We start from the raw sequence: 17,471 nt of genomic DNA on the forward strand, positions 1-17,471 counted from the left end.
ACAAGTTAATTTCTAAACTTTTGATATGGCAGTAATTTAGCACTGTCAAACATGTTGGGATAGGATAAAACTAAGTAGTATTAGCACTAGTCACGTTTAAAAGTTTTATAGGTACATGGTATAATGACCAGCATGCTTTCCTTGCATTTTATTCATTATAGTTTAGAATTGTATGACTGAGTACAATAACCAAATATTTTACAGTCTAGTTATTTTTATTATATTGTTACATTATTTGTCGTATTTATTATCTTAAGATGTAAGTGTGAAAACTCTGAGAAGAATTCCCGAAACTAACCTATAAGTGACGTGATTGAATCCAGTAGCTGTATTCTTATACTACGATGGAGCATAATTAATTAATATGAATTCACTTGCCATATTAAGAACACTTTAACCGACTCGGGAATCAAACCCAGGACTTCTTGCTGCTAAGCAAGGTCTTTTGATCACAAGACCAACAAGGCAGTGTAAATATGGCGTATTATTAGTCTTAAATAATAAAATATCAAGACCGTTTGAGCAGCCTATAGTCAGTGTTAGCAGCTCTTGATTTTTTTAATTTGCCGCCTTTATTTTTGGTCAGCTTTCGTTGGCCAGACTCTACCTTTAAAGACCAGTCTGCAAAATAAGTGTTGTTTATGGTTGTCTATCTAGTTGACCACTCTCTACTGTCAATGTCATACGTTAAACTTGTCAAAATGGTCTACAGTATTATGACACTACGAATTTATTTTACTTTGATAACCTAACCTATTAGAAAACGGCAGAGTATAAATTACATTATTTTACAAATAAGATGATGTAAAAGTGTATTTCTATTACAATGTATAGAAATACGGCAAAGCTTTTAAGGTATGTGCTGCTTGGTAGTTATTATTGACTAATTCAACGGCCAAGAAAATATTAACTACTTACACTAAGTTACTGTTCGTTTAATTGTCTTTGCAGAAACTTCGGCCGTAACTTCAGGGCGAATAGATCATTCAGTAATAAAGTTGAAGCAAGCGAAAATGAGCCTATCAAATTTTCTACTAGCCAAGCTTCACGAAAGTCAGCCAGACCTTTAGTTAAAAGGGTAGATATAGACATGCCGTGGTACCAGCCTTTTTCTGTAGTCGGTAGTGTTGCAGTATTCTTAATATACTTCTGTGTGCTACGGGAAGAAAATGATTTAGATCTTGAATTTGATAAAACACTTTATGACAGAATAAAGGGTCTAGAAAAAGAACAACTTTTGCAATCATATAGATTCAACAAGGAACATGGCAAAAGTGTTGATGATATAGAAAGGAGACTTAAAGAATTAGAAGAAAAAGAAAACAAAGTTGCTGTGTAAGTGAAGTTGTAATATTATTAAAATTACATAGATGGTACTTGACTTGATTATTTAAATGTAGTTATCATTTCAATAAATTATTATTTAACATAGGTAGTTTTGTGTCTAATTAATTGTGTAGGGAAGCTCTATACATAGACCACTAGGTAAATAAACAATTCTGAAATATCAGCCATGGTTTAATTATTTCATCATCAGCTGGACCCCACCTCCCATACTCTCTTAAGTTACAAGTAAAGTTCTTCATCAGCCATTTCATTCACTGCTGGTCATAGCCTCTACAATGCAATACCACTGAGCTCGATCTTCACCTCTATGCATCCAATGTATCCAACAAGTAAAGTTAGGACACAGGTAATGTTAGGAAAATCAAAATGCAATATGGTAATTACACACAAATTAATTTGGATAGCACAAATTTCAAGTTTACTAAGTGTTTTAAATCACAGATAAAAAGTAGTCAATTTTTTTTGTCATCCAGGTGTAGTATAATTTGAATGATTAAATTCAGTCCAAACAACCACATTGCATTAATTAATTAAATTAGTACCTAATAAATGATAATTATATCATAATTAATAAATAATAGAAGAAAACTGTCCATATTAAAAAAAAATATTAACCCGCCACTGGTGATGTGTATTTGTCTTACATAGTCAGTGACTCTGGTCACCTGCACCGTGATTTTGTGGTTTATGTATTATTTTTTTTATTATTATTAGATTTTTAAGATAGATATTTTGAATTAGAAACGATATAAAATAGGACATTGACATTGGAAGGATATAAATATACAAATAGAAAATAAAAGAGATAAAATGGCATAGAAAGGATATAAAAATAAAACGCCCGCATTGCTGTTGCGGGGTGGACTAATGGTAGAGGGCGTGTAGTAAGGCAGCTACTCGAAATCGCATCCTAATTCGATAAACAGTTTAAAAATTATTCTTAGTTTTTAAATTACCCGGTCTCATAGACATATAGGTCACCAATGGCGGGTTAAGGAAATAATCATAATTTAATAACTAGCTTCTGCCAACTGTTAGACCCGCATTCCCGTGGGATACAAAGTAGTCCTATGTGTTATTGCCTGGGGTGAAAGATGTCCGCCACGAGTTTTGGGTGCATGACGTCCTGAAATACCTTGCGAAACCGTGACGGAGGGAAAGACGAGACTTGCGCAACGCAGCGCGGTGCATGCCATAATAGCGGTGGTAAGTCCCGTCATGGAGGCGTGGATCGGCCGAGGACATGTCCATAGGTTAAGCCATTTTAATAGTTTTAGTGTATTTGACAACATCCTTACAAACTTTCGCATTTATAATACCTATTAGTAGATAAAACAAAATTATTTGTAAAATGGGTCTAGCAAGTAAAAAGATAGTGTATAGAACTGTATTCAACTTAAATGCTCAAAAATTATTCTTTAAACTCTGGTATTTAGTTATTTATCACTGTCTTATATAGTCTTAGTAGTACTATATTAGTCACTGACTTATGGCAGTACTCACAAGATTGATCACCATTCCTGTAATTATAGCTAGAGCTAGGTAGGTATTGAAATCACAATACCTACTTATCATCATTCTAGCTGTATGAACTCTACAGCCTGAACACAGGCATCCCTCATAACTTCCAATTTATAGGTGACCTGCATCCCAGTAGCTCCCAGCTACCTTTATCAATGTCATAGGTAGGCATTGCAAAATCACATTATTATACACTTATTATGATTGTTTTATAAACATCCTATTTAGATCTGAAATAATGGTTTCATTACATATTGAGTGCCAAAAATCAATAGGTATACCAGCCTTAGTGATGTCAAATAATTGTGATAACTGCTTATCATAGATCAGTGATCAGATTGTACTGTACTTTTGTTAGTTTAATTCTATAAGAAGCTGTATACGCGACAAGATTTGTTCATATTACTATTTTTCTATGAAAATATTTTTGATATTGCAATATGGTGCAATATCATGAAATGAGTCATACAGTTCTGATGTCATTAGGTAGATAGTAATTCTAGAAAATAAAACAAAAAATTTTGACCCTAATCAAATTTATTTAACACCAATTTTCTCATTAAACATCGAAAGATGCAACTTAATTATGCCAAACACAGATAACTCACACTGCACATGGTTCGCATTACCTATTTAATCTACTTATGATTTTAAAGTGTTAATTACGAAAACTTATAATTAAGTATCTCCTGTCTGGAGTACTGCGAATGCCAATATGTTGAAAAATTAAAACATGACAAAAAACTACACAAACTTAAGTAACTTAAACAATAAAAATGTATTTTATTAAAAAAACTCAGTTCTGCTTCTTCCTTATTTATTACAATGGATGAATATAATGTAAATAAAGAGTAAACAAGACATTAAGAATTGTTATGGAATTTAGATCTATTGAATTACCATAATTTAGTACACTAATTTTAATTTAAGCACGCTCGCCACGGATTCGTCGGGCAAGCTGAATGTCCTTAGGCATGATTGTGACACGCTTGGCATGGATAGCACACAAGTTGGTGTCTTCAAACAAGCCCACCAAGTATGCCTCACTGGCTTCCTGAAATGGAAATATTATGTTTTAAATCAAGGTTGAATTAATTTTATTGTTAATGTGATCGTTTTGGAACATGAAACATTGTTTACCTGTAGAGCTCCAATAGCTGCAGACTGGAAACGCAAATCAGTTTTGAAATCTTGGGCGATTTCTCTCACCAGACGTTGGAAAGGCAGCTTACGAATAAGCAATTCCGTAGACTTCTGGTAACGACGAATTTCACGAAGTGCCACTGTACCAGGGCGGTAACGATGGGGTTTCTTGACACCACCAGTACTCGGGGCTGATTTACGCGCCGCCTTTGTAGCCAGCTGTTTACGAGGAGCTTTACCTCCGGTAGATTTACGAGCAGTCTGCTTAGTACGTGCCATTTTTTACTGAAATAAAGATAACGCTGTGAGATTACCAATGACCACATCAGGATTTCTCCAAACACTCATATCGCAATTGATTGTGCAAAAAATTAATCATTAATAGTTCACACTGATTAATTGTATTCTTTTCTAAAAAACTACACACCTTTTAAGTCACTTCTAACGAATAAACCACAACTTTTAATTAAAATGGAACAGCGAAAGCACACACAACAAAGATCATATGCTCAAGATGGCGTCGAAGGGAATGGCGGGTGAAACAGACGCCAATGCTTCCACTACCTGATTGGTCGAACGTTAGATGAATTCTAACTTGGGATTGGTTAGTAATGTAAGCTTAGTTATTGGCTCCTTGAATCGAACTCTTATCACTGATTGGTCCAAATGTTGTGTGTGGCCATTGTTTAAAATGGTATTTTTTAAATAAAAAAATACCAGCTATTTGAATGTTGCCATAGAGTTAAAGCAAAATTCTACTATATTCCTTGATAGGATTATTTTTACTCTAGTTTGGTGAAAGATTTAGATTAGCGTTTTCAGAATTAAGTTTATTTTATAAGTGATAAAGATGAAATAATAAAATGTTTTCCCTACTATGACATAAAGACATCAACCAATTTAGTAAACCTCAAAAACAAAATCATACATTATACTTAATTATATATGTGCAGATTAAAATAATTTGTAAATGTGTATGTAGATTCCAAAATATATTCCATATGTTTATTTAAAATACTCTAATTTATATTTTTAAACAACGTGGAGGACTAAGGGGGAGCCCTTTGTTCAGCAGTGGACGTCTCTCGGCTGATGATGATGATGATGATGATATTTTTAAATATTACTTATAAAATACAAAAAACAAAATAACATTTAAAAATATAAAAATAGGAGCCGAACAGTAGCGGGAGCATGGTCCAAGCTACCGGTGGTCAGCCTGGTTAGGACTACAGAGACAGAAACCTCCTCATAATACGTGCCGTTTCGAGGAGTACTGCCTTCTGCATCAGTCCCTTGATCCATCCGCCTAATGCCAGCCTCCTAAGATGGATGTCGGGGCTTTTAGGGATCAACCCATTGGCCGACACGACTATCGGTACAATAATAGCCGATTTCACATTCCACATATCGACAACCTCGTGAGCCAAGTCAAGATATCCAAAATATATTATTGTTAAAATTGTTCCATTTTTCCATTTAATAGTTTCAATAATGTTTCAAACCAACCATGGGCACTTAACGACCATAATATTATATTATACAAAATAATTTACCCGAAAAAAAAAAAGGGAAATAATTATTACCATCAGTTCAGCAAAATAAAACGTTGTTTTTATTTCGTAGGTATTTCATAAAACTTTGAATTACTGTAAGTGATTTAATTAATGATAATTAAAAAAAAATACATACATACATTTTAACATTTTAGTGAAATACCTATTCCTACTCATACGAAGTTGAAAAGTTGTATTGTCAAATTTGCGTTTTGTACATCATTATTATATTTTGTGTCCTATATTTTGTCTTTGTCTATCTAAAGAAAGATTTTACTGAAGAGAGCGAGTCAGGTAGAAAACATTTAAGTTGACAGTGTTGTCAATTGATTGCGTTCTATTTTTTTGATGCCGAAATTAAATTCGACTTGAAGATAACGCCTGTTTAAGTTCAAGGCCATTTAAAATTAAATTGTTTAGTTTTTTCAATATTTTTATGATAAAAGAATTGAATAAAAGTATTTACCTTTTCCCTTTCTAAAATAAATGTATCACGTGATCGTATATTGAATTTTAATTGGTCGTCGTGAGCGTGCCCTGCGCGACGCGAGAGGCGCAATAATTTTCCAAAATGCCGTCGGAATCTAAACCTTTGTTAGCTGCTCAAACAGAAAAACCAAATCATTACAAGTAATTACTTGTTTTTTATTTGTGTTATAAATCAAGTGGTAGTGTTTCATGTGAAGTTCAATACAGTGTATTAGCTCTGAGTTTCCAATTTCATGTTCCAGATATCTAAAGGAGTTTCGGGTAGAGCAGTGTCCGTCTTTCTTACAACATAAATGTACACAACATAGGCCTTTCACTTGTTTTCATTGGCATTTTAATAATCAAAGACGACGAAGGCCCGTAAGAAAAAGAGATGGGACTTTTAACTATAGCGCTGATAACTACTGTACAAAATACAACGAGACATCGGGCATCTGCGAGGATGGGGACGAGTGAGTGCATTTTGCTTTGTTTTGTTGCATACTTTTCCTTCTTTGTTCTAATTGTAGGTATCCTACGAAATAGTTGTTAGAGACTTATTGTCTTTAATTGTACAATTTAAAATCAGGATAGTTAATCAGCTACAGGAATCTTATTAGTTTCATATTTGTTTACTGCTATCTCAAGTATAATCCGACTAAATTCTAAGTCCACGTCACCGCTGAAAGTGGTTACGATTGTCATGACATTGTGTTTTAATGGGGTTGGCCCATTGTTCATTCTGATTTGAAAGAGATAATATTATGTGTTTGTGAGTAGAGACGTGTTACATTCTTGTTATTGTTATTGCCGTATGGGCGTATGCAACCAGGCAGCCACTAAAAGTGAACTCTAGCAGCATTTTGTATGTTTACAATACATATTGTATTTTTATTTAACTACAAATATTAAATGAATTAGTATCACAACTTTGAGTTATTGATTTTTTTTGATAATATTGAGTATGTACCCACCCTAAATAAAGCTACTAAAAATAAAGTAATCAGTAGTATCAAATTAATGTTTTAGGTTTGTTTTTAACTTGTGGGCATTACAATTTTTACTGACATGGAATAATCTGAATAACGTTCGTAACACTTTTACTAATTATTAACCCTTTGTATGCCGGAACGCAGATATACGCAAGACACAATATGTTTTCTATTGTTGTCTTAGATACTTGAGAGGTTAATTATTTAACTTAGCTATTTAACTTTCAATTTTGGTCATCTGCCAAATAAAGCACTTTCTCTAATCTGATTTCCTAAGTTTTGGTTGAGAATTACTATCTATATAGGTTATCATTATTTGTACGTCTTTTGATGGGTACTGACAATAAATAGCCATAACATGTATGTTCCTTGGGGAATTGAGAAGAGCATTCACAAAGTACAATTGCTTGGGTGGTTGCATCACCAGTCATTGAGAAAGTGGGATTTTATTTTTAAAACTGACAAACTAAAGTCCATCGCCATTATCTGTACTGCTATCTATGTAACATTCTTAGCTTCATCAAATAATAAAAAAAATTACATTTAAGAGTGTTACATTGTAACCTATATGTAGAAAAACTATCATTTCATATGCTAATCTTTATATATTTAATACCACAGATGTCCATACCTTCATCGCACTGCCGGAGACACAGAGAGACGTTACCACTTGCGGTACTATAAGACATGTATGTGTGTGCATGACACGGACGCTCGGGGTTTGTGCACGAAGAATGGTGCGCACTGCGCGTTCGCTCATGGCGCACCCGATCTGCGCCCGCCCGTACTGGACATGCGCGAGCTGCAAGCGCTCGACAACCCCGATTCCACAGATGCTGACGCAGCAGCGCCTAACGCCTTAGATAGAGAAAGAAATCTTCAAAATGAGGATCCCAAGTGGCAAGGTACTAAGATACATAAAATGAAATCTGTTGTATTACAGTGAAGTGTGTTGTATGAACTTTCCGTGTCTAACATCATTCTCTCATATTTCTAATTTCAGATACAAATTATGTTCTTTCATCTTATAAAACTGAACCATGTAAAAGACCACCTAGACTATGCAGACAAGGATATGCTTGTCCACAATACCATAATAGTAAAGTAAGTATTGTATAAGAAACTGTATTAAGATTTTCTGATTGGCTGTTAGTTGGCAGTCATTAGTGTTAAATAAAATAGCGACAAAGAGCAACTGCTACATAAGTAATATATTTTTGGTAACCTTTTGTCTGGCTTTTCCAATAGTAGCAAACAAAACCTGATAGATACTGCTGTCTGTTATCTACTATTGACATAATTATATTAGGTAATTGAGAGGTTTCCTGCAGGTCAATATTTTGATAACATAAGAATTTATATCCAAAATCATAATTTTCTATTTAAATATGAAATTATAATAATATTATCGAAACTACCTAATGGTATTACCATGAACATTCTGTGCTTTTATTTATTATTAATTAGCAAAAAAGATAAACTATTTAAAAGATGAAATTTTATTTGTTAAAATGCACAGGTGTCATTGTGAAAAAATTATCCAGAATAGTTAGTAGGTCAGAAATTACATCCTTTTCCAAACTAATGCAGTTGTCTTAGAGTTGATCATTCCATATTACTGGAGCACTATTCAGGATAACTTCAGCAAAAATACAGACAACAAAATACAGATTTGTAGCAACAACAGACAAAAAACTGGCACAGAGTGTACTTTTTCGTGGATAGTACATATTAATTCATGGTAATTAAAAAACTGTATGACTTACATTTTTTTTTGGAACCTCGCCAATCACCTGGTGCCATTTGGAGTTGGACTTCAGGAACACCCTGTATATGTGAGAACAAGGCAGAGACAAACCATCGCATAGTACAATTTAAAAATAACTTATCGTCTCTAACTGCTCACATAATATAAATAAGATAAACAATAACAAAAGTAATAGGTTATAATATTTTTTACATAAACCCATTTTAGGATAAACGCAGATCACCAAGGAAGTATAAATATCGTAGCACACCATGTCCTAATGTGAAGCACGGGGAAGAATGGGGCGAGCCCAGCAACTGCGAGGCAGGCGACGCTTGCGGCTACTGTCACACGCGCACTGAGCAACAGTTCCACCCTGAGATATACAAGTCTACCAAGTGCAACGACGTGCAACAAGCCGGCTACTGTCCGCGCGGTCTCTTCTGTGCCTTCGCGCACGTCGAGCGTGAGTATTACTGCCCATCAAGTCGGGACCCGGCTGACAAAGACCAGCCGTACTTACATCAATCGTTATTTGCAGCCGAGGAGCTAGGGGCTCGCGAGCTAGCTGGAGCGTTGGACTGCGGCACCAGTTTGGCCGAGTTGCTGTCTTCAGCGCTGCCCCCCGACAAGAAGGCGGAGCGAGCCGCCTCTCCTGCGCCTGCGCTGCCTTTGGCGCTGGCACCTGTCAGCAACGGCAGCGGCGACGGCTCCGAGTGCGCGTCCACGTCATCGGGCGGCTCGGCCGGCCGAGTGCTGCGCCACGAGGACCACAAGCCCGCTCCGCCGCCGGCTTGGCCCGCGCGCGCTCCTTTCGACGCCGGCGTATTGCACGATGTAGTCGGCAACGCACTCGACGACTTGCATCTGGACGAACCGTTAAATCTGGTGGCTGCACTCGACCGTGATCTGGCGGACGGCGAAGGCCTACTGGCGAGTTCTGCGCCGGTCAACATTCCGCAAGCGCGACCCACACTGCGCGGCTTCAGCCCACCGCCCGCAGGCTCACCGCTGCCGTCCTTCCTGAGGTATTCCAATGAAACCGAGCGGCTATTCAATTCCCACGCTATGAAGGCCGGCAGTTTCGGCGGCGGCGGCGGCGCATTCGAGTACGCGGCTGCGTCGCCGTCGGCCCCGGGCGAGCTGTCACGCCTGCGCGAGGAAGTGGTGGCTTCGCGCCAAGCCGTGGCGCGCTGGGACGAGCGCTTGGCGCAGGCTCGTTCGGCGTGCGAGGCGTGGCAGCGCGAGGCGGACGAGGCGGCGCGCGCCGCGGCGCTGGCGGAGCGCCAGCGGGACGACGCGCGCGCCGCCGCCCTGGCGCTGCGCCGCGAGTTGGAAGCGGCGCGCGCGGCGCTGGCCCCGCGGCGCGAGCTGCGCGGGCTGCCGCTGACGGCGCTGAAGGCGCTGCAGGCGCAGGCGCGCGCCGAGCTGGAGGACATCGAGAAGGTGCTGTACCTGGAGACGGCCACGAAGTGCATGGGCTGCGAGGAGCAGCCCCGCAGCGTGACGCTGGCGCCGTGCAACCACTACGTGCTGTGCGAGGCGTGCGCCGCCACGGCCGCGGAGTGTCCCTACTGCCAGACGCCGGTGCAGCACCACCAGTAGCGCCCATACGTTTCATCAGATTTCTATTTGCAAGTAGATGTTCATCAAGATTATGTTATCTGTTCAGAATATAATAATCTTTCAGTCTAGGGTTACTATACTAGGCTCCATCTTGAATACCGGTAAATTGTGATTGCCTGCAAATCATAATGTATAATGTTATCTATACCGCACATATACAGGTATCAAATTATGGCTATAACCTGATACTAGAAATGCCATGAATATTCGGAAGCTAGGTACTGAGTGCTAAATCAAGGAAATCAGATGCATACTATTCTAAAATATTGTGTAAGTTCAATTTTACTTACCTTAATACTAATAGTGAGATGTGATGATTTTATTTTTCGATTTTTAAAATCCACACACAATCATATGACAACAGGCGTACATTCACGTCTGTCTGATATTCTCTTTCGGCCCGGAGCATAGACTAGCCGAATATTCGGTATTTTACCAAATCATTACTTAATTTTGTGGTACCTCTATGAAATACCTTCTCATCATTGACTTGTCTTGTTCACCAGCTCACCAAAGTTGCAGATAATTATACAAACAGATTGAATATTTTCAAGTGACATTATACTAGAGTTATAACATAATGTTATAGTATATGCTTTGATGTTAACAATTTTTTATTAGCCTCTCGTGTTAGTGGACTGTTGCTTTTATATTCGTAAACATACAAACAAAATATAGGTATTTATGAGGTTTTATCTTGAAAATTTAACTTTGTGGTTATGCTTTCACCAATTATCTTAGATGTTAAGAAAATTTTGTATCGATTTGGATATTCTCATTGTGACTCAATTTATATAGTAAGTTATAATATTGTATATTGATATTGATGGAAGCACGGCCATGAATGTACTAGTGCTCGTAAGTGTCTGAGAATACTAAAATAATGTAGTATTTAGTTTTATACAGATATCTACAAATCATTTTACATATTCAAATTAGGTTAATTAATAATGGTATGGTGTACGTGGTTATCAAGAGCGTAGCTTGTATTGGCTTCCTCGGCGTGTGATCACATAGCATGATTTTCACTATAAACTAGCTATCTAAGGACCAAAAGTTTTCTATAAAAATATTGAGATTGTGAGTAGATGAGCAGGCGCGCTAAGACATAAACCACGTACGAAGGCAGTGAAGCGCGCCGTCTCTTCTCCTAACTGAAACTATTGCTTTACATATTTGTCTAGCTCTCCTGGCTGTCTTAGCTGCCCCATTTGTGAAGCCGAAAAATATATTTTTGTAGACGACGTTAATTGCTTTTTTCATATTAATATTATGAAGAAGCACACTATATAATATAAATCATAATCGATTTCTATTTGCATTTTGTTTCATATTGTATTGAGAATGTTATTTGTCATAGTTTTAACTGGACGTTTGTTGTACTTGCCACCTCTAGTAGCGATGATGGGTGCGACCGACACTAACAAATACCGTTGATATTGGCAATCATCATTTGATCTAACTCTAACAAATAAAGAGAGAACATGACATTTAAATTGAAGAGTTAATAGCAGAAATATTATTGCTTTCCTCAAGTTTCTAGGTAAAAAATTGTAAGGATAATAAGTGTTTTTGTAATGTTATATATAATTTCGCTTATCTGTATTGAACAGAGCGAAGACCTATCTGACCGAGAGTACCTAATAAGTATATGCGCAAAATGCACTGAACTACGGTTCAATAGGTACAGGAATGCCCAGAGTACAACTGAGAGGCCTTTTGCTAAACGCTGCCAGACTGAGTTACGGCTGCCCGGCTCGATCGACACTACTAGTCTGCCGGCAGAATGTATTTTTGTACTAAATGAAAGCAAGTATCACCCCTAGAGACCGCGTTTTAGATTTATAACACGTAGCGTTATTTTATGTTAACATTCCCGAATAATCTAGATATTATAAATACATATTCGTTTGAATTTATCCATGGCATAATTTTCGATTTCAGAAATGATAAATTTTATGGGTTGGTTATGTGTCTTTTAAATCATAAAGTTTTATCATGAATCAATGGGTTAGTTATGTGCCACTTAACAGCACATCTAACGCATTTAATTTTATATATTCATTATCTAATAAATAATATTATATAAATACTATATAAATTGTTTGCAGAGTTCGAGAGAAACGGACTGGGGTAAATAAATTATATTATTGACATTGTTTAACAATCTTTTCTCAGGCATGGTATAATAAATTCTCATTTATAGTTGAATAGTTAGTTATATAGAATACTTAGATGGAATTTATTATGTTTATAATAAATTTGTTTTCTTTTGTACTGAACTAAAAATTATGTACAAGCATATATTTTATTCAAATATGTTATATTGGAAAATATGTTACTTCAAGAATATTATTTTACTTGTTATATATTTAAACAATATGTTCCATACGGCAATGGTACTGCATTAGTAGGTGATTGATTCAAATTGGTGTTTGGCAAATGGAATGGGCCTTTCAGGCACTGAACCTGAGATTGAACTGGTTGCTGATTAGATAGACATAAAGAGTTAATTTCAATATTGTCAGTATCACATTTTAATTGGCATTTTGTGCCTCAAATATACCATAATGTAAATTGAATACTAATTACATGTTTTATACAAAGACTAATTTTATATATTTTGCTACGTCATTTAAAAATATCTACAAATAAAACCGTTAACATTTTTAGACAATTATCCCACGACAAATCTATGGAAAAGACAATCCAAGATGTTTTACAAAAAAGAAAAGTGCACAAAAATATAAGCAATAAGTTGTAAAATCGTGTTGGCACCATCGTGAGGTGCTCGAGTATAATAATACAATCTATAATCTCCAGTCCGAGCTCTAAATATTTATAACACTAATGTTTTTTGTATGGGTATAATTATTGTAATAGTAATATAACAAATTAAACTTAGATTATATAACTTAGAATTAAGTAGTGTTTTCAAATTGTAATGGACATTGATTTAAGTGTGTAGAAGCGTTTTGTATCGTAAACCAGAAGCAATATGACCACAGCCGCCTTTATAATATTCAGATATATACGATGTTGAATGGCGCCGAGCACAGCGGGTGCGTTTCTCGGTGGTATTACAAGTGAGCCCTACTTTACACAGTAGCATTAAACGCAGTCGCTGTGTTTCGGTTGTCTTTTTATAAGTATGTCGACACGGTACATTTTGTATACTGGAATAATGAAATAAGATGTTTGGAATGTATAAAGTGTGCAAGGGACCCTAGCCGACAATCTTTGTATGCAATCGTTTTGTTCAGTTGGATCTGAAAACATTTTGTAATATTCTTCATTGTAGTTGTTATCGCAGCGTGTTTCTTGTGGTTTTGGCGATAGATAGATGATTGATACTCTATGTATATCCTGTATGCGTTGTTATCACATGGAGTGGTTTTATTTTTTTATATATGTATTACAACAAGTAATCATGTTAATAACTATTGATCAGGACTTTTGCAAGCACATAAAAATGTTATTTGGCTTTACCATCGGCCGTTAGTGATGCTAATCAATAATATGAACATTATCAGTCCAACATAGTTGAAAGTTATCTTTAGCTTTGTCAACTCTGATAATTTGCACTTGTCTGACTGCGACCCCGAGGGCGCATCCATAATTAAATGAAGCGCTTGATGGGTTTAACCAAGTCTCATGCAATCTTACGCTATCATATGGTTAGGCTACTTGATAAAAAAAGAAAACACTATTACTCGTCAAGCTACGAATTGCGTTTCTGTTTGCAAGCGGTATTAGGATTGTCGATGGACTGGCTAAATTGAAGTGATCTCGATAGGGTACGGAGGGTTATCTACTCCCACCAAAGTAAAGACGAGCATTGGAATTCCAATTTAAAAACACTGAAACCTATCCTCGATACTCCTATTGTCTTGTTCTTCATGTCATGCCAGTCATGATATTAAATATTACCTGTATTACTCAGGGCCATGCCTGTTTGTTGAACAACGAACACTAAAATTTTTAAGTAGGTATGAATGATGATTTATGACCCAAGAAACTTTTCCCCTTTCCTCATTTATCAGCAAATGCAGTCATCAGCTTCCAGGTTCTGGTCCAGTTTTGAAGTAGTTATTGATTCGAGCACCCTAATGTCCATTTGTCCACGTCCATTCGAGACACCTTACATCGCGGTTACAAACCTGCATTTTAGTAAACGCATAAAAGCCATTATCAACCTTTTCCCAAGTAAGCCACTGAATAGCTGTGGCACACTCCTTGTGACGCAACGTTCCCTAAAAATGTTGTCAATAGTTTTTGTGTATTGAGAGGAAGATGTGTGCAGTTGTTGCTTCAGTTAATCTTCTACCAAACTAAACATGGCATGTGTGTTAGATCCAATTTTATGGCCTCCATTAATTTACCTTTGTACCGATCCTTGGATTTATACACACCAACCATTGCTTTTGGAATTAGTTATTGATAGAATGTAAGGGTTTTTAAAATGTCGTGATCAATTGTGTCTGAAACGTAAAAAGTAGTAGCGTGAAACAAAATGTTCTGTGTGGCCATAGAATGTTAATATAGTCTAGCTTGCTAATAATTTGAGATTTAGATGTGTATTAGAGACGATATTTATTTTTATATAGAATCTTTATCACATGGAGAGTAATTTTGTTGATGAAATTTTGTATTTCCTATATTTTATGGTGTCAATCCTATGTACCTTGGATGTTTAGTTGACATAACTTGAAAGATATTTAGAAAGTTGTAAGATGAGTGTCGTTTGTATTGTCACAAGAAGCTTGCACCTGTCGGATGGGCAGGACAGGCGCACAAGCCCACGATACCGACATGATGACGCTGACCGATGGCCGAGGTGTGGTTATTGTTTATTCATTGTTTTTAGCAATTAATTTAATCAATACTACAGTTTGCATTTTGTTTTTAATTTAAGGACCAATGCAGTGTAAAGAAAAGCTTTGAAGGTTTTATACATGCATAATAAATATCAGCATCCAACTCTTTACTTATATATTTATTATTATACATATTTTTAATTTTATTTAATTTTTAGGTAGGTAGGCCCAACAAATTCTTTCAAATTTTTATTGTTAAATTAGAAATAGTATGTTGTAGTAGATAACCAATTGAGACATGCGTTCACACTCACATACTGGAGATCAAATTGTTTATTTTTTATTTATTAAAAATATGCATTATAGCTTCTAATATCATCATAGTAGATATTTTAACAAAATAATTTTCAAATCCATGTGATACAAATTAATGTGTAACAGAGATGTGAAGATTATGAATATTACTAGATAGGTAGGTTTAATAAATTTAAAATTCCATTCAATAATATACGAGTTTTATTTATTGTCCTATGTAGCTATAATATACTGTCGAGGTGTGGATGTAACGAGAGAAAAGATAATTCGGCGCTCACTGACGGCGTGCCACGGTAGATTACGCAGTGGCATCCCGCACCATGCCCTGGCATCTTGCTGAGAGCCCAGCCACTCTGGCATCCATCAGTTTTGCTCCACGCATATTCGAAATTGGCTATACGTTGGTTGTGTCGCACAGAGAACAATTGAATGTGACGTTAAGGTTGACTGGGATTTTGTATTAAAGCACTTCTAGCTGAAGAGAAACAAATAGGAAGAAGCGCTCCACAAGTTTCAATCTTATTTTCAACTAGTTAGCAATCATAATTCCTCGACCCCAAAGTGACCCATACGTCTCGCGGGTTACTGTGGGGCGCGCCTCGGAACGTCGTGGAATCAAACAGCAAGACATGTGACGCTGTCGCATGCTACGGCGTGTCGCGTCATGCCGCACGTCGCGATATCGTGGTATCAAATACAGTAACATAATTAGGGTTGGATCTCACCTGGCAGTACGGAATCGCATTTGTTCCGCCTGTGCTACCACGTGCTGCAGTATGCTGCAGCATGGGTGGCGTACTGCCGCGTTTAGTTTAGTTTCAAGCGCGAGAAGGATAGGACCACGGAGAAGAGAGCAGTGATTCTAGCCTGTATTTTGCAAGAAATGCAAAATCAAAATAATAAAAAGATACGATGCGATTGTACGATAGAGTATGACAACATACGATACCAAGTGATCGGCGGTGAAAGGACGCGTTAGCACGCTATCGCGCGCTTCAGCGTTCCGGAGTCTCCCTGCCGACCATTGCATTTTGTCCGTGATGCCGATCGTCTCGGTCTCAGTCTAGCAAATGGCAGTACTAACAGCTCGACAGCAAGAGAAAGGGCGACGGAAAAAGGCGATTCCGTGCTGCCAGATGAGGTCCAACCCTTATAAACTCATTGAGCTAAGATTAAAAATAACTCAATATTAAAATCCTTTGCGGCAGTGGGCGCAGGCCCTACAGGTGTCTAGTAATCTAGTACTTTTAGACTTTTTCTAGACTATTAAGTATTATTGAAATCAACGGGGCTGGCATGTTCTTAAAATAAAAGCCCCTTAAATAAAAGACAAAAAAAAAGTATTATTGAAGATACCCGAGCAGAATTCTCTGCTCGGGCTTAGTTCTGAAAGTTCCAACTGGAAAGGAACGTAAGCGATCTCCGCTTGTGTATATAATAAAACTTAGTGCTTACTTAATATTAAAAGTAAGGTAAGAAAAACAACAATATTGCAATTATCTTTGTTTAATATATTAAAAGTTAAAATGTATGATTTTAAAAATAAAAGCTTTCATTACAGGTATAACAAAAAAGCGTGGTAAATACAGACTTGGCCCTACACACTAGCGGCCATTCGCGCGGTTATGCACCCTCTTTGCCGCTTTTCCAATATACAACCACGATACCCTTCAGGCAATACGAACCGCCTAAAGGCCACGACACACAGTAACGGCTTCCCTTCACACCATATATTAACTTGTCATTTAAAATTAAATAGAAAATCGTATGTCGTACGATATATTTCATAACATCAAATACAAAAAGCCGGTGGGTGGTCAATGCGTGCGCGCCGTTAGCTTTTCCAAAGCGGAAAACGGCATGCCGCAGCCGTGCCGTTGCTGTGTGCTCACGAGCTAACTCGTCAACCGCTAGTGCGTAAAACCTAGTATTCATTAGT

General features: G+C 37.0%; 3 protein-coding genes across 5 annotated transcripts; 2 read left to right on the top strand and 1 right to left on the bottom strand.

The window, feature by feature from the left end:
• Positions 1–658: 658 nt before the first annotated feature.
• Positions 659–1,510, top strand: LOC118264138 (uncharacterized). Its single transcript, XM_035576539.1, has 2 exons — positions 659–855; positions 952–1,510. Exons 1-2 carry the CDS (start codon positions 827–829, stop codon positions 1,337–1,339), a joined length of 417 nt encoding a protein of 138 aa, XP_035432432.1. The 5' UTR covers positions 659–826; the 3' UTR covers positions 1,340–1,510.
• Positions 1,511–3,387: 1,877 nt separating this feature from the next.
• On the bottom strand, positions 3,388–4,607 carry LOC118264139 (histone H3.3A). The gene is made up of 3 exons (XM_035576540.2): positions 4,439–4,607; positions 4,009–4,296; positions 3,388–3,922 (listed from the first exon to the last, which is right to left on the bottom strand). Exons 2-3 carry the CDS (start codon positions 4,288–4,290, stop codon positions 3,794–3,796), a joined length of 411 nt encoding a protein of 136 aa, XP_035432433.1. The 5' UTR covers positions 4,291–4,296; positions 4,439–4,607; the 3' UTR covers positions 3,388–3,793.
• Positions 4,608–5,863: 1,256 nt separating this feature from the next.
• Positions 5,864–15,723, top strand: LOC118264140 (RING finger protein unkempt). Of its 3 annotated transcripts, none has more exons than XM_035576541.2 (6): positions 5,864–6,197; positions 6,272–6,508; positions 7,649–7,932; positions 8,031–8,131; positions 9,003–9,240; positions 9,316–15,723. In XM_035576541.2, exons 1-6 carry the CDS (start codon positions 6,139–6,141, stop codon positions 10,377–10,379), a joined length of 1,983 nt encoding a protein of 660 aa, XP_035432434.1. In that variant the 5' UTR covers positions 5,864–6,138; the 3' UTR covers positions 10,380–15,723. The 3 variants fall into 3 exon arrangements, with proteins under 3 accessions (XP_035432434.1, XP_035432435.1, XP_050560833.1); XM_035576542.2 differs by having other exon boundaries at positions 5,867–6,197; positions 6,299–6,508; XM_050704876.1 differs by lacking the exons at positions 5,864–6,197; positions 6,272–6,508 and adding an exon at positions 6,555–6,900.
• Positions 15,724–17,471: the final 1,748 nt, after the last annotated feature.

This window comes from Spodoptera frugiperda, chromosome 26, assembly GCF_023101765.2.
Source record: "Spodoptera frugiperda isolate SF20-4 chromosome 26, AGI-APGP_CSIRO_Sfru_2.0, whole genome shotgun sequence".
NCBI lineage: Eukaryota > Metazoa > Arthropoda > Insecta > Lepidoptera > Noctuidae > Spodoptera > Spodoptera frugiperda.

Excerpts from the sequence above, each read along its gene's own strand:
- LOC118264138 (XM_035576539.1), top strand. The coding sequence starts at position 827 with ATGTATAGAAATACGGCAAAGCTTTTAAG. Across the intron at positions 856-951 it reads AATACGGCAAAGCTTTTAAG|AAACTTCGGCCGTAACTTCA; the intron begins GTATGTGCTGCT and ends TTGTCTTTGCAG.
- LOC118264139 (XM_035576540.2), bottom strand. The coding sequence starts at position 4,290 with ATGGCACGTACTAAGCAGACTGCTCGTAAATCTACCGGAGGTAAAGCT. Across the intron at positions 3,923-4,008 it reads CAGCTATTGGAGCTCTACAG|GAAGCCAGTGAGGCATACTT; the intron begins GTAAACAATGTT and ends TTTCCATTTCAG.
- LOC118264140 (XM_035576541.2), top strand. The coding sequence starts at position 6,139 with ATGCCGTCGGAATCTAAACCTTTGTTAGCTGCTCAAACAGAAAAACCA. Across the intron at positions 8,132-9,002 it reads CACAATACCATAATAGTAAA|GATAAACGCAGATCACCAAG; the intron begins GTAAGTATTGTA and ends AACCCATTTTAG. Across the intron at positions 9,241-9,315 it reads TGCCTTCGCGCACGTCGAGC|CCGAGGAGCTAGGGGCTCGC; the intron begins GTGAGTATTACT and ends CGTTATTTGCAG.